Source organism: Eretmochelys imbricata, chromosome 7 (genome assembly GCF_965152235.1).
Source record: "Eretmochelys imbricata isolate rEreImb1 chromosome 7, rEreImb1.hap1, whole genome shotgun sequence".
Lineage (NCBI taxonomy): Eukaryota > Metazoa > Chordata > Testudines > Cheloniidae > Eretmochelys > Eretmochelys imbricata.
This window is the reverse complement of record NC_135578.1, coordinates 52799140-52821696: the sequence shown is the minus strand read 5'-3', so window position 1 is coordinate 52821696 and position 22557 is coordinate 52799140. Positions and strand designations below refer to the sequence as shown.

The window sequence follows — 22557 nt, the reverse complement described above, 5'->3', positions numbered from 1 at the left end:
TGAATAGGTCAGAATATGAACAAGAGGCTGCTCGGCAGCTCTCCAACACCACTTTCTACAAGCCATTACCCTCTGATCCCACTGAGGGTTACCAAAAGAAACAGCATTTGCTCAGGAAACTCCCTGAAAAAGCACAAAAACAAATCCGCACAGACACATCCTTGGAACCCTGACCTGGGGTATTCTATCTGCTACCCAAGATCCATAAACCTGGAAGTCCTGGGCGCCCCATCATCTCAGGCATTGGCACCCTGACAGCAGGATTGTCTGGCTATGTAGACTCCCTCCTCAGGCCCTACGCTACCAGCACTCCCAGCTATCTTCGAGACACCACTGACTTCCTGAGGAAACTACAATCCATCGGTGATCTTCCTGATAACACCATCCTGGCCACTATGGATGTAGAAGCCCTCTACACCAACATTCCACACAAAGATGGACTACAAGCCGTCAAGAACACTATCCCTGATAATGTCACGGCAAACCTGGTGGCTGAACTTTGTGACTTTGTCCTCACCCATAACTATTTCACATTTGGGGACAATGTATACCTTCAAATCAGCGGCACTGCTATGGGTACCCGCATGGCCCCACAGTATGCCAACATTTTTATGGCTGACTTGGAACAACGCTTCCTCAGCTCTCGTCCCCTAATGCCCCTACTCGTGCTATATTGATGCCATCTTCATCATCTGGACCTATGGAAAAGAAGCCCTTGAGGAATTCCACCATGATTTCAACAATTTCCATCCCACCATCAACCTCAGCCTGGACCAGTCCCCACAAGAGATCCACTTCTTGGACACTACAGTGCTAATAAGCGATGGTCACGTAAACACCACCCTATACCAGGAACCTACTGACTGCTATTCCTACCTACATGCCTCCAGCTTTCACTCAGACCACACCACACGATCCATTGTCTACAGCCAAGCTGTACGATACAACCACATTTGCTCCAACCCCTCAGACAGAGACAAACACACCTATAAGATCTCTATCAAGCATTCTTACAACTACAATACCCACCTGCGGAAGTGAAGAAACAGATAGATAGAGCCAGAAGAGTACCCAGAAGTCACCTACTACAGGACAGGCCCAACAAAGAAAATAACAGAACGCCACTAGCCGTCACCTTCAGCCCCCGACTAAAACCTCTCCAATGCATTATCAAGGATCTACAACCTATCCTGAAGGACGACCCATCACTCTCGCAAATCTTGGGAGACAGGCCAGTCCTTGCCTATAGACAGCCCCCCAACCTGAAGCAAATACTCACCAGCAACCACACAACAGAACCACTAACCCAGGAACCTATCCTTGCAACAATGCCCGTTGCCAACTGTGCCCACATATCTCTTCAGGGGACACCATCACAGGGCCTAATAACATCAGCCACACTATCAGAGGCTCGTTCACCTGCACATCTACCAATGTGATATATGCCATCATGTGCCAGCAATGCCCCTCTGCCATGTACATTGGTCAAACTGGACAGTCTCTACGTAAAAGAATAAATGGACACAAATCAGATGTCAAGAATTATAACATTCAAAAACCAGTCGGAGATCACTTCAATCTCTCTGGTCGTTCGATTTCTGATCTAAAAGTGACTATTCTTCAACAAAAAAACTTCAAAAACAGACTCCAACGAGAGACTGCTGAATTGGAATTCATTTGCAAATTGGATACAATTAACATAGGCATGAATAGAGACTGGGAGTGGTTGAGTCATTATACAAAGTAAAACTAATTCCCATTGTTTATTCCTCCCACCCCCCCACTTCATAGCTGAAAAGTAGGATGAGTCCAAAGAATAAATAATTGTTCCCGTGCACAAGGTTCGTAAACTCGGTGTGTCCTGGCTCCAGGACATGGTTTAACCTGTGCTTATGTTTCAGATCAGTCCAGTTTTCTCATTTCCTTGGGCTAGTTTCTTAAATAACTGATTAAGCCCTGGTTTGATCACTGTCCTCCTCCCCCGGAGCCATTAAAGGACCTTGCTTGGTGGTTGCAAAGTTGTGAGTGAACGTTGCTTAGGGCATGTCTACGCTACAGACCTATATCGGTATCACTACATCGCTCAGGGGTATGAAAATATCAACCCTGAGTGGTGCAGTTATACCGGCCTAACCCACCGTGTAGACAGCAGTGTGTTGGCAGGGGAGCTTCTCCCGTCACCATAGCTACCGCTTTTTGGGGAGGTGGATTAACTACGCTGCTGGGTCGGTGTAGGAGCATCTTCCTTAAAGCGCTAAAGTGGTGCTGCTGCAGCTCTGTACGTGAAGACAAGTCCTAAGTTAGGCTCCGACCTTGCAGTTGGATCTGTGCTTTCCTTTCCACAAAGTCCGTCAAGTTTTGTGTGGGCGCAGGGATCCGCCTGCTCTTATCTGACAGCAGTACAGGGCCCGAGGCCTAGACCCTCAAAGGTATTTGGTGCCTGACTCCCATTGGAGTCAAGGGGAATTAGGTGACGAGGGCCATAGGCGCAGACTCTGTGGGTACTCTGGGGCTGGAGCCCCTTTGGGGAAAAAATGGTGGTGCTGAGCACCCACTGGTAGCCCCCCAGCGCCTCGGGTGAGGGCGGAACTGGGCAGGAAGAGGCGTGGCAGGGTGGGGCCTTGGGGGAAGGGGTGGAGTGGGGGCGGGGCTGGGGCAAAGCTGGGGGCTGACAACCCCCTGGCAGTTTGAAAAGTCGGCGCCTGTGACGAGGGCTATGGTTCACTACACCGTATGTCTCTCAGCGGTGTGAATACCCGCCCTGCTCTCCAAGAGACCTCAGTTACACAGACCAAAGCGCTGGTGTGCGCAGCACTATGTCCGTGGGAGAGATTAACACTACAGTATTTGTATGGGGTGAATAGAAAAATACTCTTTCTTTTGTTTATCATTTTTACAGTGCAAATATTTGTAATAAAAAATAATATACACTTTGATTTCAATTACAACCCAGAATACAATATATCTGAAAATGTAGAAAAATATTCAAAATATTTAATAAATTTCAATTGATATTCTATTGTTTAACAGTGCGATTAAAACTGTGATTAATCACGATTAATTGTTTTAATCGCAATTAATTTTTTTGAGTTAATCATGTGAGTTAACTGCGATTAATCAACAGCCCTAATCTGACCTAAAAGATGAGGCCCTCGAGCGATGCTGTGCCCTCATCAATGTTCTGGTTAGGCCAGCACTGTGCTGGTTAGGTCAGCCACAGCCCATTGACCTGAATGGGAGTCTTTCCGTTCACCTCAATGGGCTTTGAAACAGGCCCATAGTGCAGGTGTCTCCCATGCCTCTGCATGTTGGCTGTCTTATGAGATGTGACAGAATCGGGGGTGATGGATTCTTCCTAAAAGGGAGGGGGGAGGCCCCGCCCCCTCCGTGGTTCCATGGCTGCCCCTCCGCGTTCCCCCCCAAAACCCCAGCCAAGCCAGAAGCCAGAGCCAGGCTGGGGAGCGGGGGGCCCTCCACCTGTTCGGGGTTGGGGCACAGCTCCACCTCTTACCCCGACCTGGCTCCGGGTTCTGGTCTGGCCTGGGGACGGGGCCTTGGGGGACATGGTAAGAATGGCACGGTCAGCTGTGGGGAGCCACGGACCCTCCTTCTGCCCTGGGTGGGGGGACTCAGGGGATGGGCCAGGGGATGCTCTCTGGCCCACCCATCCTGGGCAGGTGGAGGGTCTGAGGCTCTGCAGAGCTGCCTGGGCTCTCCATGCTGCTCTTACCTGGGCTGGGCTCCAGCTTCCGGTCTGACTCGGGGGTAGGACCTTGGGGAGGAAGCAGAGGAGCAGGGAGCCAGGCCCATGGCGAAAGGTGGCCCCTTGGCCCCTCTCTGTTCCAGTGCCCCTGGACAGGATCACAGAACCTTGCAGGTGCAGAGACAGAACCATCCATGGCCACAGGAGATAAAGAAGTGTGCTCATTGCTCAGATTACAGGACATCTTGCTCCCATCTCCGCTGAAGTCCAGGGAAGTGGGTCCTGCAGTGCATCAATGAATCATTTTGCTAGTGTTAAAGAAATGGAAATGTGGAAGAGGAGCCTGAGTGTATGTCAGTGCTCACAGTGCGGCACAGTTCTGCATAAGCTAGGCAAAACCCAATAGAAGCTCCAATGCGTCTGGATATATTAATTCTCTGTATGGCTACCCTGCCATCCCTAAATGTCGTAGTGCTCACAGCAGCACTTGTTAGATATGGGATTAAATTTCCAACGCTTTGGCTATGTATGCAGAACATCCCATCCTGCTTGAATTGCTCCATTTTTATTTTCCACGTCGCTTACTTCACAGTGGGAAATATTACCCTGCAACTATTTTTTATTTTAATTGACTCATTAAAATTAGAGATGAGGCCTAAACCAAAATCTCAGGCCCAAACCTCACCCCTGTGCTCAGATTTTTAAGCACGTGATCCAGATCTGAACTTGTGTAGCTGCCTTCCATAGTGTACGTTTCTCTGTAATGCTTCTGTCACACTGTTTTTAGCGGATTGCCTCTTTCCGTTTCTAAAGAGCTTGCCTTCTAATTGCCCACTGTGAGGCCCTCCATGGTGGAGAGCAGTTGTATTCAGTTGCAGAATGTTAGTGAGTTGCTGAGCACGCTCGTGCTCTTTCTCTGTTGTGCTTGCTCACACTCTCTCTCTCTCTGAGACTTTGTTCATTCTTGGTGGTTTTCCTTAGTCATCTAGATGAAGAAATAAATGTTTGAAGTTTGCATATGGGGAAAACATGACATCCCCATATCTGACAGGTTTCAGAGTAACAGCCGTGTTAGTCTGTATTCGCAAAAAGAAAAGGAGTACTTGTGGCACCTTAGAGACTAACCAATTTATTTGAGCATGAGCTTTCATGAGCTACAGCTCACTTCATCAGATGCATACTGTGGAAACTGCAGCAGACTTTATATATACACAGAGAATATGAAACAATACCTCCTCCCACCCCACTGTCCTGCTGGTAATAGCTTATCTAAAGTAATCGTCAGGTTAGGCCATTTCCAGCACAAATCCAGGTTTTCTCACCCTCCACCCCCCCACACAAATTCACTCTCCTGCTGGTGATAGCCCATCCAAAGTGACAACTCTTTACACAATGTGCATGATAATGAAGTTAGGCCATTTCCTGCACAAATCCAGGTTCTCTCACTCCCTCACCCCCCTCCAAAAACCCACCCCCATACACACACAGACTCACTCTCCTGCTGGTAATAGCTCGTCCAAACTGACCACTCTCCAAGTTTAAATCCAAGTTAAACCAGAACATCTGGGGGGGGGGGGGTAGGAAAAAACAAGAGGAAATAGGCTACCTTGCATAATGACTTAGCCACTCCCAGTCTCTATTTAAGCCTAAATTAATAGTATCCAATTTGCAAATGAATTCCAATTCAGCAGTCTCTCGCTGGAGTCTGGATTTGAAGTTTTGCTGTTGTAATATTGCAACTTTCATGTCTGTGATTGCGTGACCAGAGAGATTGAAGTGTTCTCCGACTGGTTTATGAATGTTATAATTCTTGACATCTGATTTGTGTCCATTTATTCTTTTACGTAGAGACTGTCCAGTTTGACCAATGTACATGGCAGAGGGGCATTGCTGGCACATGATGGCATAAATCACATTGGTGGATGTGCAGGTGAACGAGCCTCTGATAGTGTGGCTGATGTTATTAGGCCCTGTGATGGTGTCCCCTGAATAGATATGTGGGCACAATTGGCACCCCTCCAACACATTATTAAGGATCTACAACCTATCCTAAAGGATGACCCAACACTCTCACAAATCTTGGGAGACAGGCCAGTCCTTGCCTACAGACAGCCCCGCAACCTGAAGCAAATACTCACCAACAACCACATACCACACAACAGAACCACTAACCCAGGAACTTATCCTTGCAACAAAGCCCGTTGCCAATTGTGCCCACATATCTATTCAGGGGACACCATCACAGGGCCTAATAACATCAGCCACACTATCAGAGGCTCGTTCACCTGCACATCCACCAATGTGATTTATGCCATCATGTGCCAGCAATGCCCCTCTGCCATGTACATTGGTCAAACTGGACAGTCTCTACGTAAAAGAATAAATGGACACAAATCAGATGTCAAGAATTATAACATTCATAAACCAGTCGGGGAACACTTCAATCTCTCTGGTCACGCAATCACAGACATGAAGGTCGCTATCTTAAAACAAAAAAACTTCAAATCCAGACTCCAGCGAGAAACTGCTGACTTGGAATTCATTTGCAAATTGGATACTATTAATTTAGGCTTAAATAGAGACTGGGAGTGGCTAAGTCATTATGCAAGGTAGCCTATTTCCTCTTGTTTTTTCCTACCCCCCCCCCCCCAGATGTTCTGGTTTAACTTGGACTTAAACTTGGAGAGTGGTCAGTTTGGACGAGCTATTACCAGCAGGAGAGTGAGTCTGTGTGTGTATGGGGGTGGGTTTTTGGAGGGGGGTGAGGGAGTGAGAGAACCTGGATTTGTGCAGGAAATGGCCTAACTTCATTATGCACATTGTGTAAAGAGTTGTCACTTTGGATGGGCTATCACCAGCAGGAGAGTGAATTTGTGTGGGGGGGGTGGAGGGTGAGAAAACCTGGATTTGTGCTGGAAATGGCCTAACCTGACGATTACTTTAGATAAGCTATTACCAGCAGGACAGTGGGGTGGGAGGAGGTATTGTTTCATATTCTCTGTGTATATATAAAGTCTGCTGCAGTTTCCACAGTATGCATCTGATGAAGTGAGCTGTAGCTCACGAAAGCTCATGCTCAAATAAATTGGTTAGTCTCTAAGGTGCCACAAGTACTCCTCATCCCCATATCTATGATTCAAAGCAAAACCCTGGATTCTAATACTTCTGGATTTTTGGGAAATTGGCATCTGGATCTAAACTCCATAGTCCTTTTATTTAAAACATACCTTTTATATTGATTTCTCTTGCCCCGCCCCCAACTCCTTGATATCAACTAGACAACACTTTGTCTGATTCTGAAATTTGTCTGGGACGTCACTTTGAAGGGACTAGAAATTGTATGGAAGAATCCAGTTTTTCTTGGATTGTTACCTTCTTATTCTCTCCTAGGTGACTCCTGGCAGCAAAGCTGCAATAGCCAATTTATGTATAGGAGATGTCATTGTGGCAATTGATGGGGAGAACACGGATAACATGACACACTTAGAAGCGCAGAACAAAATCAAGAGCTGCATAGATGAGATAACTCTGACAGTTGGCAGGTAAGTCACTGAGAGGATGTGCTCATCCTGGGGGCAACTGTTGTTGTGTTGTACTTTGATGGCAACAGTATCTGATTGGCTTATCTGTCCTGGCCTCTTTTTTGGGTTAAGTGGCATGGTTTGGATTGCAACAATGAATTGCGGTTCAGCCTTTAAACTTAATGCTGTTTGCATGTGTTCGCTGCTCTTTGGCACAATGAAAACAGCAGTCCAGGTGGCCGACTGGCTGATAGTTGGACACATTGCTAGGCCTGTTCTATGACTCCTGACGGGAGGAAACTGAAGGAAGGTAAAGTAGCTGGGATCTTTTCATTCTAGTGGACATGTAAGACCAAAGTAATAGCACTCTAGCAGACCCTGGGTTTTATTTTTAAGCACTAAGATACCCCTGTTGTCATAGTAACTAATAACCAAGGTGGAGGAGTAACCACAAGCATGCATCTTCATGATGAATTAATTTAGCACTATGTGGCTTCCTGCTCTATTAGCTGTTAGCCAACCAGTTCCGGCCACATACAAGGATACTAGCAAGAATTAGATTTACCTTTAAAGTTTAATGGAGTTACTCACTCAAACAATGCAGACTGACATGGTGCCCATACTGCAGTGTTTTCTTTCAGTAGCTCAGTGCTTCTGCCTTTTGGTACTTTTGGTGGCCCCTGATGAGCTGTACTTTAAGTGGAATGCATGCAGCTCGACCGCAGCCCATGTGGGTGACTGCAAGGATAGCATTGCAAATTGCCAGTGCATCATTTGAATGTGAACTCACCTGTTGAGTTCTAGGAATGAAACACCCTCAGTAATCAGGGAACAGCTGTGCAAACCACAGCCTTTCTGTGTCTGTTAGATAAAATGATTTATTGGACCAACTTCTCAAGCTTTCGAGCCACACAGAGCTCTTCTCTCACCAACAGCAGTTGGTCCAATAAGAGAGATTACCTCACCCACCTTGTCTCTCTGATATCCTGGGACTGACATGGGTACAACTACACTACATGTATGTTAGATAAAATATCAGTTTAGTACCCTTGTAGCAGAGTGGGAGCAGTAAAGTCATAGAACACTGCACTAGTTGAGACTAAAGGAAAGCAAGGAGTAGCCTATGGAGGCTGTTCAAACTGGCTTTAAATCTCCCTGCATAAGCTCCTCAGATGGTTTGATAAAGTCTTCAGCATTGTGGGTAGCAGCTGAAGTTCCTCCTGGAGCCTAGTTATCTGTGTCAAATACCATTGCATGGATTTGTCTTAACCTACAAGAGCCATAAAAGGTTTTTCTTTAGTTCTGCCACTGAGCCAATCGTGAGTCATTATTGTAGGGAACAGATGTCTCGCCTTATCTTCCATTCTGAGCTCTCGGGAGAGAGACTTCTCGTTTCCCCTGCCACTCCGGCCTGGCATTTGCACCATATGCACACAGAGGCACAGCAAAGGGGAAAGTGTGATCTCCTTCTCCTAAGCCCATTGCTTTTTAAAAATCTGGGGTCTGACGTTTCAGAGGTACTGACGACTCGCAGCTCCCATTTACTTCGTTTGTCACTTTGGAAATTTGGTCCTTAGGAACCTTCTTTGTTGCCCCTCTTTCCTCCACAATAAGCTTTCAATCCTCTGTTCCTTCCCCCAAAGGGTATCTGCAAACTGCCTGCTTTGCCAGTGTCCTTGGAGTTGCTCTCTCTGAGGGGGACTTGTTGTGGGGGTGGTGGTGAGGTGCTGGGGGACTTGTTTGGGGGGGGGGGAATGAGGGGGCTCCACAGCCGAGGGCTGATCTGCAGTATTGAGAATTCTAACATTGTTTGGATAGTTCCAAAACCAATAGCTTCACCAGGCGCTTCCCAGTCCAGGAAGAGGTCGTGCTTCCTGGCCAAAGGAGCTGACAATTGATAGCTGGGAGCTGGGGACCGGGTGCAGTGAAAGTGGTGTGATTAGCCTGGGTTAGGCCTACCATTTCTCATGATCAGAATGGTGGCAGAATATAACTTGGCAGCCCTCTTGCTTCCTGTAGGGAAGCGCGTGTGCCCCTTTGAAGTATCCTGGTTCCCCCTGAGTGGGTCTGGTTGGCTGGGAGTTGAGGAGGGCAGAGCTGGTAAAGCCTGTGGGCAAGTGCACCCTTACAGATCATTTAGTCTGTTAAATGTGTGTGCTAATGTTAATCAGCAAGTCATTTACTTTATGGCTGCACTTTGTGCATTTCATTAGAGCAGGGCAGGGAAGCAGCCCAGAAGAATAATTCTAACCAGCTGAGCAGGCCTGCAGAGCTGGGCAGTGGCTCTGACTGAATATAATCCAACTTAGTTTTGCAGTGCGCTCTCCATACATAGCATCACCAAATGCTCAATGAGACACCATCTTCTATTGTGCTGATATGCTCAGGAAATGAGTGCCACATGCCAAAACGAGCTCTGGGATTGGCAAGAAGTGTGAGGGGGAGGGAGATCTCTCTGTCTATCCATCTTAGGGCTTTATATTACCACCCATCACTGTAGCATCTGAGCACCTTCCACATAAAATCAGTAACAAAAGCAAAGTCCCTAGTGGACTTCATAAAATTTCTGGCACCTATCGCTTTCCAGGGTCAAAGCTCTGCTTCTGGGTGGGGCTTGTGGGGGTTTTTAAGGGTGGTGTTCGTAGGGACTCAGAAATAGAAGGGGTGCTTGTATGGTGGAAAGGCTCTCGAGGAAGGTTGTTCAATGTTTCCTAAAGACAGTCACATTCTGGATTTGACTGATCTCCTCTTGTAGATTGTTCCATAGTTGGATCCCTTTTACAAAGAATGCTTTGTCGCCAGCTCTCACATGCTTTGTCCTTGGGTTTGTGGTCTGCATTGCCCCAGAGGAGCATGGCTGTTGCCCTCGTTCATAAATAGAAATTTGGTCTTTGATGTAGCTGGGGCTTGATCTATGAATTGCTTTGAAAATCAAGACCAAGGCCTTAAACTGGCATCAGAAGCTTCCTGGGGGCCAGTGGAGGGACTTGAGTCCAGGCATAATGTGCTCATGGTGCCCTAATTCATGGAGAAGGTGAGCAGATAAAGTCTGTGCATCATCTTCACAGTCATGCTTCAGCTACAGTAATCCAGCCTGGAGGTGATGAATGCATAGATCACTGTGACCAGACTTTCTTCTGGGAGGAGAGGATGAAGTTTTCTAGTGAGCTGGAGGTGGAAGAAGGCATTTTTGGAAACTGATGCTACCAAGAGTAATACAAACAGGTCCAGGGTGGAATTTTCTTTTCTAGTTAGCTCCATATGCATCCAGTTGATCCGAACAATAAATTATGCTGACAACTCTTCACATCATCCGATGCTTGGATCTGGTCCCTGAGCTAAGCAGAATGGGTTGATGAGCCTGTTCACTGTGTGCAGTAGCTCTGCTGGCTGAGATGACTGGCCCAGTAGTCCTATGGCTGTGCTGGACAGGGCATCAAGGACACTCAGCATGGTGGATACAATGTGCTTGACCACTGGAAGGCTTTCTGTGGGAGAGGAGTCCCTTGCTCACCATTGACTTGTCCAAACTCTGTCCGCAAATTGATGGCAGGGTTGGAGCTTAGGAGCTCCTGGCTCCACCTGTGGTGCCTAGTCCCTGTCATTCATGCTCCCGGACTGTTTGGAGAGTGTTCGTTCCTTTGTACAGAATGAAAAGAAAGGAAGATGGAAGTGTGCGTTAAGCTGAACTCTTCCTGTAAGTGCTTCTCTGGGCTTTTGCTTCTGGAAGAAACTGCCATAATGACTTCATGAATGGTGTTTGTGGGGCAAAAGATACTTCACTCACTCCTTTTTCTGGAGTGTCAAATAAACTAGCAGAAAACAAGAGCCCCTAAAAACTATCCACAGGGACTAACTGGAAATGGGAATAGATAATACATCTGGTAAGGAGACTGTTGTTAATCCCAGATGGCTTCTCTGCAAGCAAAGAAGGTGACTGCAGTCAGGTGTGCAGAAGTATTCCACCAAGCCGTGAGACAAATAGGAGAACGAAAGCCAGTGACTGCTCATGCCTGCAAAGCTATTCATAGGGTGCGTGGAGCAGAAAGCTGGAATAATTCCTCAGCTACGTTCCTCCGTCGTGGGGGAGCTGCTCAAAAATAGAGAACCAAAAGCCCATTATCAGGATGCTCTTCTGGAAACAAGTAGGATCTTCAGGGTTAGGTTCAGCTACATAAGCCCTAATGAAGCGTTAACAGTTAGTATAAATTTAAGTTGTGGATCAGCAGGACTATTTCTATGGTGCCTCACAGGCTATACAAGGGTATTACTGACAGAGGGGCCTTGGGCCCAAATAACATCTCTCTTCTTCTCCTCACACACGGGGCCCTAACCCCTGCCCTCCCCTTCCCCCCAAGACTCCCCCTCTGGGGGGGAGGGAAGGATGAGGGGTTTGGGCCAGCTCCACGCAAGGGGGGAGGGGCGCGGGGGAGTATGCTTACCTTACCATACACAGCTTGACACTGGCTTCTGGCCTGGCCAGCGGGCAGGGCCACAGAGGGAAGAGAAGGAGCAGGGCAGCAGGCCCGTGGGAGTGGGGGGAGGAGCACGGGGCAGAGCGAGAGTCCTAGCGCTCTTGCAGGGGCCCCCAAATTGGCCAGGGCCCCTGGGCACAGACCTCATTGCCCCGTGCAGTAATCCGCCACTGATTACTGAGAGTGCTGAGATTGTGTGTCCTGAAGGCCAGGGGAATTGCAGAAACCTTTCTTTGATATTCAACATCATACTGTCCAAGCTGATAGAGTCATAGAAGTGTAGAACTGGAAGGGACCTCAGTAGGTCATCTAGTCCAGTCCCCTGCACTCAAGGCAGGACTAAGTAATAACTAGACCATCCCTGACAGGTGTTTGTCTAACCTGTTTTTAAAAATCTCCAATGATGGAGATTCCACAGTTGCCATAGGCAATTTGATCCGGTGCTTAGCTACCCTGACAGCAAGTTTTTCCTAATGTCCAATTTAAACCTCTCTTGCTGCAATTTAAGCCCAATGCTTTTTCTCTTATCCTCAGAGGTTAATGAGAACAATTTTTCACCTTCCTCCTTGTAACAGCCTTTTACATACTTGAAAACTGTTATCAGGTCGCCTTTCAGTCTTCTCTTCTCCAGACTAAACAAACCCAGTTTTTTCAATCTTCCCTCATAGGTCACGTTTTCTAGACCTTTAATCATTTTTGTTGCTCTCCTCTCCTCTGGACTTTCTCCAATTTGTCCACATCTTTCCTGAAATGTGATGCCCCAAACTGGATACAGTACTTCAGCTGAGGCTTTATCAGCGCAGAGGGGAGTGGAAGAATTACTTCTTGTGTCTTGCTTACAACACTCCTGCTAATACGTATTGACATATTTAGCTTGTGATCCACTATGACCCCCAGATCCCTTTCTGCGGTACTCCTTCCTAGGCAGTCATTTCCCATTTTGTAAGTGTACAATTGATTGTTCCTTTGTATTTGTACTTTGTATTTGTCCTTATTGAATTTCATCCTATTTACTTCAGACCATTTCTCCAATTTGTCCAGATCATTTTGAAATTTAATCCTATCCTCCAAAGCTCTTGCAACCCCTCCCAGCTTGGTATCATCCATAAACTTTATATGTGTACTCTATGCCAGAGGTGGGCAAACTACGGCCCACGGGCCACATCCGGCCTGCAAGACTGTTCTGCCCAGCCCCTGAGCTCCTGGTCTGGGAGGCTGGCCCCTCCCCTGCTGTTCCCCCTCCCCTGCAGCCTCAGCTCACTGCGCTGCCAGCGCAATGCTCTGGGTGGGGGGCTGTGAGCTCTTGCTGGGCAGCGCAGCTGCAGAGCCACGGCCTGACCCGGTGCTCTGTGCTGCGCGGTGGTGTGGCTGGCTCCAGCCGGGCGACGCGGCTGCCTGTCCTGGTGCTCTGGGCGGTGTGGCTGTAGCGCTGCTAGCCACTGATGTGCCAGGCAGCGTGGTAAGGGGGCAGGGAGCAGGGGGGATTGGATAGAGGGCTTGGTGGTCAGGGGGCGGGGGTGAGGATAGGGGTCAAGGTGATCAGAGGGTGGGGAACGGAGGTTGAATGGGGCCGGGGGTCCTGGGGGGCCAGTCAGGAAGGAGGGGGGGTTGGATGGGGCGGCAGGGGGCAGTCAGGGACAAGGGTTCCGGGGGCAGTCAGGGAGAAGGGGTGGTTGGATGGGGCAGGGGTCCCGGGGCGGGGGCAGTCAGGAATGAGAGAAGGGGTTGGATGGGGCAGTCAGGGCGGAGGGTCCAGGGGCTATCAGGAGACAGGGAGGGGTGGATGGGGCAGGGGTCCTGGGGTGGCCATCAGGGGACAGGGAACAGGGGAGGTTTGGATCGGACAGGAGTCCTGGCGGGGGCCGGGCGTTGGGGCGAGAAGTGGGGGGGTTGGATGAGGGGGCGAGGCCACGCCTGGCTGTTTGGGGAGCCACCCGATGTGGCCATCAGGCCAAAAAGTTTGCCCGCCCCTGCTCTATGCCATTATCTAAATCATTGATGAAGACATTGAACAGAACCGGAGCCAGAACTGATCCCTGTGGGACCCACTTGATATGCCCTTCCAGCTTGACTGTGAACCACTGATACCTATTCTCTAGGAATAGTTATCCAACCAGTTATGCACCCACCTTATAGTAGTTCCATCTAGGTTATATTTTCCTAGTTTGTTTATGAGAATGTCCTGCAAGACAGTATCGAGAGCTAAAGTCAAGATATACCATGTCTACCGCTTTCCCCCTATCCACAAGGCTTGTTAACCTGATAGAAAGCTATTATTAGGTTGGTTTGACAAGCTTTGTTCTTGACTTAAGGTGTTACTTATCACCTTATTATCTTCTAGGTGTTTGCAAATTGATTATTTGCTCCATTATCTTTCTGGGTACTGAAGTTAAGCTAACTGGTCTGTAATTTCCTGGGTTGTTTTTATTTCCCTTTTTGTAGATTGGCACTATATTTGCCCTTTTCCAGTCCTCTCCCATCTTCCATTAGTTTTCAAAGATAATCGCTAGTGGCTCAGAGATGTGAGTTTTCTAGGATGTATTTCATCAGAACCATCTGCCTAAGACTGGGCACCAAAGGCAACAAACCAGAGACCCTTATGGGTTTACCACACAGCACCGTGGCTCATTAAGGCTCTGGACATCCTACTTTAAGGAGGATTTTGTGGAAACCAGGCTGGCCAGAGTACAGTCTCAGTCTATGAAGGAAAATTATCCGTTCTTCTTCTAGTGCTTGCTCATGTCCATTCCATGTCTGGTGTGTCTGCTCACCACATGCACTGGTGCCGGAAGTTTTTCCCTGAGTGGTATCGTAGGACTGGCTCTGGCGCCCTCTGGAGTGGCGTGAATATGTGCTGGTAGAAGGGGCACCGCCACGCCCCGCCTTCAGTTCCTTCTTGCCAGAACTCCAACAGCAGGTAAGGAGGGTGGGCCATGAAATGGACATGAGCAGCACATCTCGAAGAACAGTTATGAAAGGCAGGTAACCATTTTTCTTCTTTGAGTGCTTGCTCATGTCCATTCCACTGTAGATGTGTTTGTTCACCATGTGCACTGCTGTTGGAAGTTTTCCGCCCAGTGGTATCTGTAGGTAGGCTCTGGCACCCTTTGGAGTCATGAGCGTACGTGCCAGTATAAGGGGTGATGACCCCCTGCATCCCAGTTCCTTCTTACCGCCAGTGACGGTGCTGGAATGTCCTCTTGCCTTGGCAAGTCTTCGATCCCCGTGTGTATAGTTAATTGTAGTCATTCGTTAGTAGTTCTAGTATTTAGGCTTAGGTAAGGTAGTCCCCTAAGGGACTTAGCCTTGGGATAAGGCATGCCCTGGTTCCTAGGCTTCAAACCTGTGTGAGTGGTGCAAGAAGCCCATATCAATCAGCGATCCCCACTTGAAGTGCCTGGGGGAGACCCATATGTGCAAAGGATTCAAGCCGCGCTCTAAGAAGGAGCATGACATAAAGCTGAAAACGGTCCTCGTGGAGTCAGCCCTTGTATCAGCCTCTGAGCCTGCCCAGTTGGACTCAACGCCGAGTACTTCGGCATCAGTGAAAAGCACCCCATTGGCACCGGCCTCCACCTGGCACTGATCCCCATCTCCAGTGCCTACCAACAAGCATAAAAAACATACCGGGAGAGGGCACGCCCCAGCATCCCACAAGAACAAGGGAAAAGTCGAAGACGAGCAAAGACCTGTGCTGGGCAACTTGTCTTCCCCGGAGTGTAGCCACGCAGCAGCCTCATCCGTTATGCTCTTGAGTCCATTCTGGGACCCACCCCCGATCCCTGCGAGTGGTAGGGATGCATGGCACCTGACGGTACTGTCTACTCTGGAGGCCTTTCAGGCAGCAAAAGACACTCTGTCATTGCCGGTGCTGCTGACACCTCAGGATGACATGGTCCTCTCTAGAGGCAAGGCTGCACCAGGGACCCTGCAGTGATCTCCATCATCACAGCATCACTCCCCAGCACTACGACTCTCAACATCGTGCCAGCGGTCCCCAGAGCTGCACTACCGGTCCTTAGAGACCCGCCTGAGTCCTCAGTGTCTCTCTGGAGCCACAGCGCCACCCCCACAGTACCGCTCCCAGTCACTGGAGCCCTGGCACCGATCCCCAAGCTCGAGGGGTCGATTGCCAGAATACCATCATCGATCCCCCCCAAGCATCATCGCCAGGCATATGGCACCGTGCTACAGTGCCATGATGCCACTCCCCAAGCGTGAAGCGCTGGCCCACCTGATATGGTGGGGAAATGGAAGCAGCAGCGGCACCGACCTGGTCACCAAGGGAACACCCTTCCTCCTTGGACTCTGAGGTCCAGAAAGTTACAGTGCCCAGGGGCCAGGTGCACTTTGCAATGCCAGCAGGATTTCCCCCAGGGCTACTAGCAGGGACATTGTCCCAGGGCCAGTGGCCTGCACCCTGGCAGTTCCAGAATCCGTGCGGTTCCCCCAACCCCGCCTCCCCCCCCCCCCCCCCCAGTCTCTGAGTCCCAGGTACAGTATCCAGTGTCAGGCGCATCAGACAGATAGTCGGCGACAGTCTCCCACCCACCTCCTGTCTCTGAAAAGGGGTTGCTTCAGGGTTCTCAGTAGCCCACACCAGCTTCAGATGAGGCCGCCCCAGCTGGGGAAGCGGAGTCAGTCCCTCCCGCAGTTCTCACCGCCTCCTCTTCCTCACCCAATGAGGTGGGACCATCACACGTGGTGCCACAGGGTGATTTTAAGGTGCATTAAGAACTACTTAAGCGTGTGGCCACTAACCTTGGGCTGGAAGCGGAGGAGCGTTGACATCTTGGTGGCAGTGGCCCCATTGAGGGTCACCTTGCTTGTGCACAAGAGTGTCATGAAAGTGGTGAAGGCCTTGTGGCAGACCGTGTCCTCTCTGCCCCCTATTGCAAAACGTGCTGAGAGAAAATACTATGTCTCTAAGGACTTTGAGTATCTTTATTCCCACCCCTCCCTGAGTTCCTTGGTTGTATCCATGGCTAACGAGTAGGACAGGCAGTGTCAAACCAGTTTGGACCCCCCAAAAAATAAGGCAGCAAAGAGGCTCAACCTTTATGACATAAGTTTATTCAAGTGCCAGCCTCCAATTGTACGTAGCAAACCACCAAACTCTCCTCAGGCGGTATGACTTTAGTGTGTGGCAATCCATGGCTAAGTATGCAGACTCATTGCTGCAGGAATCCAGGCAGGAGTTTCTGGCCATACTGGAGGAGGGCAAGACTGTGGTGAGTGCTTCCCTCCAGGCGATCTCTGATGCAGCTGACTCCGCAGCCAGAACGATGGCGTCTGCCATATCAATGAGATTGGTGTCGTGGCTGCAGTCCTCTGGCCTTTCCGCAGAGGTCCAGCAGTCCATTCAGGACCTCCCTTTCCATGGATTGACCCTGTTTTCCAAACAGATGGACAGCAGGTTGTATGATATGAAAGACTCTAGGGCTACATTAGGCACCTTGGGCCTTTATACTCCTGCCACCATAAGGAAGTGATTTAAACCCCAGCAGCCACAGAGATTTGTAGGCCAGACGAGATCAGCGCCCTACCGAAAGAAGGGCAGGGGCTATAATGGCACCAGGGCCAACCGCCAGCTGCATCCACCCAATTGGGCTCTACCCGATACCTGCCTGAAAATAAGCATCATTTTGAAGGTGCGCCCAAGGGCGACCTCCCAGTCTGCAACCAGGATCCAAACACCCTTTTATTTTCAAACCGTCTCTTGCGCTACCTCCCTGCTTGGGCAACTACAACATTGGACCAGTGAATGCTCAGCGCTGTAGCAGTGGGGTACACCCTCCAATTTGTTTACATCCCTTCTTCCCGCCCCCCCCCCCCCCGGCCTTTCCTGTCCCTCTTCAGGGACCCTTCTCACAAACAACTGCTCATCCAGTAGGTGCACGCCCTCCTGTGGGCGGGGGCCGTAGAGGAAGTTCCCAAAGAACTGAGAGGGAAAGGTTTTTACTCCCACTTCTTTCTGATGCTGAAGGCCGCAGGAGGTCTATGTCCAATCTTGGACCTTCGAGGCCTCAACAAATATCTCAAGAAGTTGAAGTTCCGCATGGTCTCTCTGGCCTCCATCATCCCTTCTATGGATTTTGGAGACTGGTACACCGCCCTCAACTTAAAGGATGTGTACTTGCGTATTTCAATTTTCCATGGTCACAAAAGGTTTCTATGAATCGTAGTGGGGCAGACTTACTACCAGTTCTCATGCTCCCGTTCAGCCTAGCAACAGCCCCAAGAATATTCACAAAAGGTATGGCAGTAGTTGCAGCCTACCTTGGACATTGGGGTGTTCAAATTTATCTTGACAATTGGCTCATCAAGGATCATTCAAGAGCACAGGTCCAGCACAGCATCCAAGCCACCTGCCAGGCACTGGACCTGTTGATAAACTAACAAAAATCAACATTGGTCCTGGTGCAAAAGAGAGAGTTTATAGGAGCAGTTCTCAACTCTACCCAAGCCAGGTTCTGAGTGATGTCAGATCTGATTGCGTGAGTCATGAGCCATCCACTCACCACAGCCTGGGTATGTCTCAGACTGCTAGGGCACAGGGCAACATGCACCTATGTGTTTCAGCACACAAGACTGCATCTCAGACCACTGCAGATGTGGCTGGTGTCTGTCTACTCCCCAGCCAGGCATCACTTGGACAAGGTCCTCACAATTCTACTGCAAATACTTACCTCCCTAGCATGGTGGTTGAACCCACACAATTTAACCAGAGGAGTTCCATTTGCAACTCCACAGCCCATAGTGTCCCCGGAGTCAGATGCCTCAGACTTGGGATGGGGAGCCCAACAGGAGCTGTTGTTACACATAAGCATCAGGAAGTTCAGGGCCATCCATTTGGCTTGCAAAGTGTTCCTTCCTCAGCTCTTGGGCAAGGTAGTGCAGGTGTTGATAGACAACACAGCTTTGACGTTCTATGTCAGCAAGCAAGGGGGAGCACGGTCATCAGCCCTCTGCCAAAAAGTCCTTCATCTGTGGGACTTCTGTATCCAACACGCTATCCATCTGGAAGCCTCTCATCTCCCCAGGGTCCGGAACACACTAGCAGATCACCTCAGCAGGTCCTTCTTCTCTGACCATGAGTGGTCCCTCCACCCAGAGGTCATCAGGACCATCTTCCAGAGGTGGGAAACTCCCCAAGTGGACCTATTTGCTACTAGGCAAAACAGAAAATGCCACCGATTTTGCTCCCTAACAGGTCTGGACAGCAGTTCACTATCCGATGCCTTTCTCCTGTCATGGGCAGGCGACCTGATGTATGCCTTTCCACCTACCCCACTTATCAGCAATGCCCTTCTGAAGATCAAGAGGAACAAAGCGCAAGTCATTATGCTAGCCCTGGCATGGCCTCGCCAGTATTGGTTCAGCATGCTCATGGACTTAGCAGTGGAGCCCCATGGACACTTCCTAACCACCCAGACCTGCTTTCATAGGCCGCGGATGGTTGCTGCACCTGCACCTTGCCTCACTGCACCTGACTGCATGGATGGTGCATAGCTAAGCCTCGAGAAACAGGCCTGCTCTGCACAGGTCCAGCAGATCCTGTAAGAAAGCAGAAAACCCTCCACCAGAGCAACTTACCTGGCTAAGTGGAAGCACTTTTCTTGCTGGGTGTCAGAACAGAAATTTTCTCTAGCTCAGACTTCTTTACAATCCATTCTGGAATATTTGCTGCATTTAGAGCACCAAGGTCTGGCACTTTCATCGATCAAGATACACCTGGCAGCCATATCAGCTTTCCACCCTACTACTCAGGGTAAATCAGTCTTCTCACGTGCAATGATGATCAGATTCTTTAAGGGTCTTGAAAGATTCTTCCCACAGATCCATGATCCAGTCCCTCAAGGGGATATCAACCTGGTCTTTTCCAGGCTCACTGGTCCTCCCTTCAAGCCCTTGGATTCCTGCTGTCTCCTACATCTATTGTGGAAGGTTGCCTTCCTTGTAGCCATCTGTGGCAGGGAAGGGGTAAACATCTTTAAGGCCCTGCCAAAATGCTGGCTGCAGCCTGCTCTCTGGCCAGGAGGCCAGGGGTAGAGATGCAGGTACTCAGCAGGGAGCCCAGCTGCAAGCCCTAATGAGGGCTGGCTCAGAGGAACAGAGGAGCTAAGTCGTGACAGCTGGGCTGAGGCACGAGAGGGCCATAGAAGCCCTGGGGAAACCTCAGTGAGGAGGCTGGGCTGGGAGGAGACAGGAGGGTGGTATTGCTGTCTCCTTACCAAAGAAGGAAGCCTCAAAAGCCAGGAGACCCTGGGGAGGGTCTGGGGAGCACTAGCTGTTGGGGGATCTGGGAACTGCACAAACACTGTAAATAAAGACACTTGGGTGATCCAGCAAAAGAAGACGTGGAAGATTCTTTATAATACCAGCCTAAACACAGGGCACAGGCTCAAGAGGGAGAAAGCCTGCAGGGACCGTGTGACACCATCACTTCAGCGAAATGAGTCTCCAAGATCAATGCTCTATCCTCAGAACCCCCATATACGGTGTTCTACACGGAAAGGTCCAGCTGCATCCCCACCCAGCCTTCATGCCAAAGGTGGTATCGCAGTTCCATGTCAATCAAGTTATCTTAGAATCATAGAATATCAGGGTTGGAAGGGACCTCAGGAGATCATCTAGTCCAACCCCCTTGCTCAAAGCAGGACCAATCCCCAATTTTTGCCCCAGATCCCTAAATGGCCCCCTCAAGGATTGAACTCACAACCGTGGGTTTAGCAGGCCAATGCTCAAACCACTGAGCTATCCCTCCCACCAGTGTTCTTTCCAAAGCTGCACAGTTCCAACAAGGAGCGGCGTCTGCATACTCTCGACATCAGACGTGCCCTGGCCTTCTACCTTGAGCGAACCAAACCCTTCCACAGGTCTACTAAGCTTTTCATTGCAGTGGCTGACAGGATGAAGCGAGTCCCAGGTGTCCTCTCAAAGAAGTTCGCCCTGGATAACCGGCTACATCCACACCTGCTACGAGCAGGCAAAAGCTGTATCTCCACCGATAGTGACTGCTCATTCAACAAGAGCACAGGCATCATCATCAGCTTTCCTGGCACGCATCCCAATCCAGGACTTCTACAGGGCCGTGACATTGTTGTCTTCCCATATCTTCATGACCCACTGTGCCATCACTCAGCAGGCCCAAGACGATGCTGGCCTCGACAGAGTGGTATTACAATCGACGCGTCCATAAACTCCTGCTCACCTCCAGCGGCACTGCTTTTGAGTCACCTGACATGGAATGGCCATGAGCAAGCACTCGAAGAAGAAAAACGGTTCCCTACCTCTCGTAACTGTTGCTCTTTGAGATCTGTTGCTCATGTCCATTCCATGACCCACCCTCCTTCCCCTCTGTCGGAGTTCCGGCAAGAAGGAGCTGAAAGGTGTGAGCCAGTGGCATCCCTTATACCGGCACATACACGCATGATTCCAGAGGGCGCCAGAGCCAGCCCTATGGGATACCACTGGGGGAAAAGCTTCCGGTTCTGGTGCATGTGGCGAGCAGGCACCCCTGACACGGAAGGGACATGAGCAACACATCTCGAAGAACAACAGTTTTGAGAGGTAGGAAACTGTTTTCTGCTTGTTTTTCCACATTCTCAGATGCCCGATGAAATATGGTGTAGACCAGGGGTTCTCCATGTTTTTCTTTTAGCGCCTCCCCCCCCCCCCCACTCCTCTAAACAGGCTATAAAAATTCCGGGGCCCGGTGTGGGCAGAAAGGTGAGGTGAGGCTCCTGGCTTTAGCCACAGGGGGAGGGGCTTTCGTCCTATGGGGCACTGGACTGTTGCCCCACCAGGCTCCAGTTGAGAACTGCTGGCAAGGAGAACTGCAGGAAGGAGACGAGTGGTGACCAAAAAAATCATCTCAACCTGGGTGGCTCCTTTTGTTAATGGAGCATAGAGCCTTTCACCTCTGAGTCACCAGCTCATATCAGAGGTAGCAAACCATGTAACTATTTGGTGGCCTATATGAAATGAGGCTCATTTGTCTAGTTCCTAGTAGTCAGTTGGCCATGTTACATGTAAAAATTCAGGATTTAGCCCTGAGTACTTCATTTCGTACCATTTCTGTTATGTGTAAATGAGTTGCTTTGAGGTTGATGTGATCTGTCTTTTCTGAGATGGTCTTTGAGGACTTAAGCTACAATACAATACATCGTGTGAGGCTGGAAGAAGGTGCAGGGCAAGGGCCAATGTGCTAAGCTGCATCTTCATATTCTCCATGTACCAAGAGCAGTAACACATGCGCCTTGTGAGAGCATAAAATCTAGGAATCTTAAATTTGGACCTAAATAATTTTAAAATGATGATAATCTGGAGCCCGGTGTGGTTCATGAGATCTACAAAACATTCTGAGAACCCAAGATTAGGAGGGGAAACTGCCCCGTTGTTTAGGTCCAGTGTTAGTAGTGATACAATCATGTTCTAGTTTGTGATTTTACAATTGTGGGTTTGAATCCAGATCATGGATTTGAATCCAATTTACAGAGCTAAGTACTCAGATACTATAGTAAGGGGAACTGCATACGTCACTAGGTAGGTGAGGATCTCCATTTTATGAAGTGGAGAGCGGAATGAAACACTGATTCATGATCTTCATGATATTAATAAGCTTCCAAAAGCCATGAAGGTATCATGGAAGTTTATTCCTAACCTTACAAATGAGTGTGTCTCTGGTTACCCATGCGACCAACTTATTTTAATGGGAGTTGTGTGGCTGAATTTCCCCTAGCCTTGCATGTGCCTCTGACTGTTTAAAAATAGTGTCAGCGTAGAGAGTTGGATGGACATGGGCGGTTCTGGTAAAGGAAATGCTGTTTGTGCTCTGTATTTGATTATGGATATC

The 22557-nt window shown here is 49.3% G+C and overlaps 1 protein-coding gene across 2 annotated transcripts in view; it reads left to right on the top strand.

Moving 5' to 3' along the window:
- PDLIM1 (PDZ and LIM domain 1) overlaps positions 1–22557 on the top strand; it is a 93655-nt gene that overhangs the window by 23138 nt on the left and 47960 nt on the right. For both annotated transcript variants that reach the window (XM_077822612.1, XM_077822609.1), the window contains exon 2: positions 7094–7245. In XM_077822612.1, the coding sequence (XP_077678738.1) occupies positions 7094–7245 (152 nt within the window). The remainder of the gene's footprint in view (positions 1–7093; positions 7246–22557) is intronic.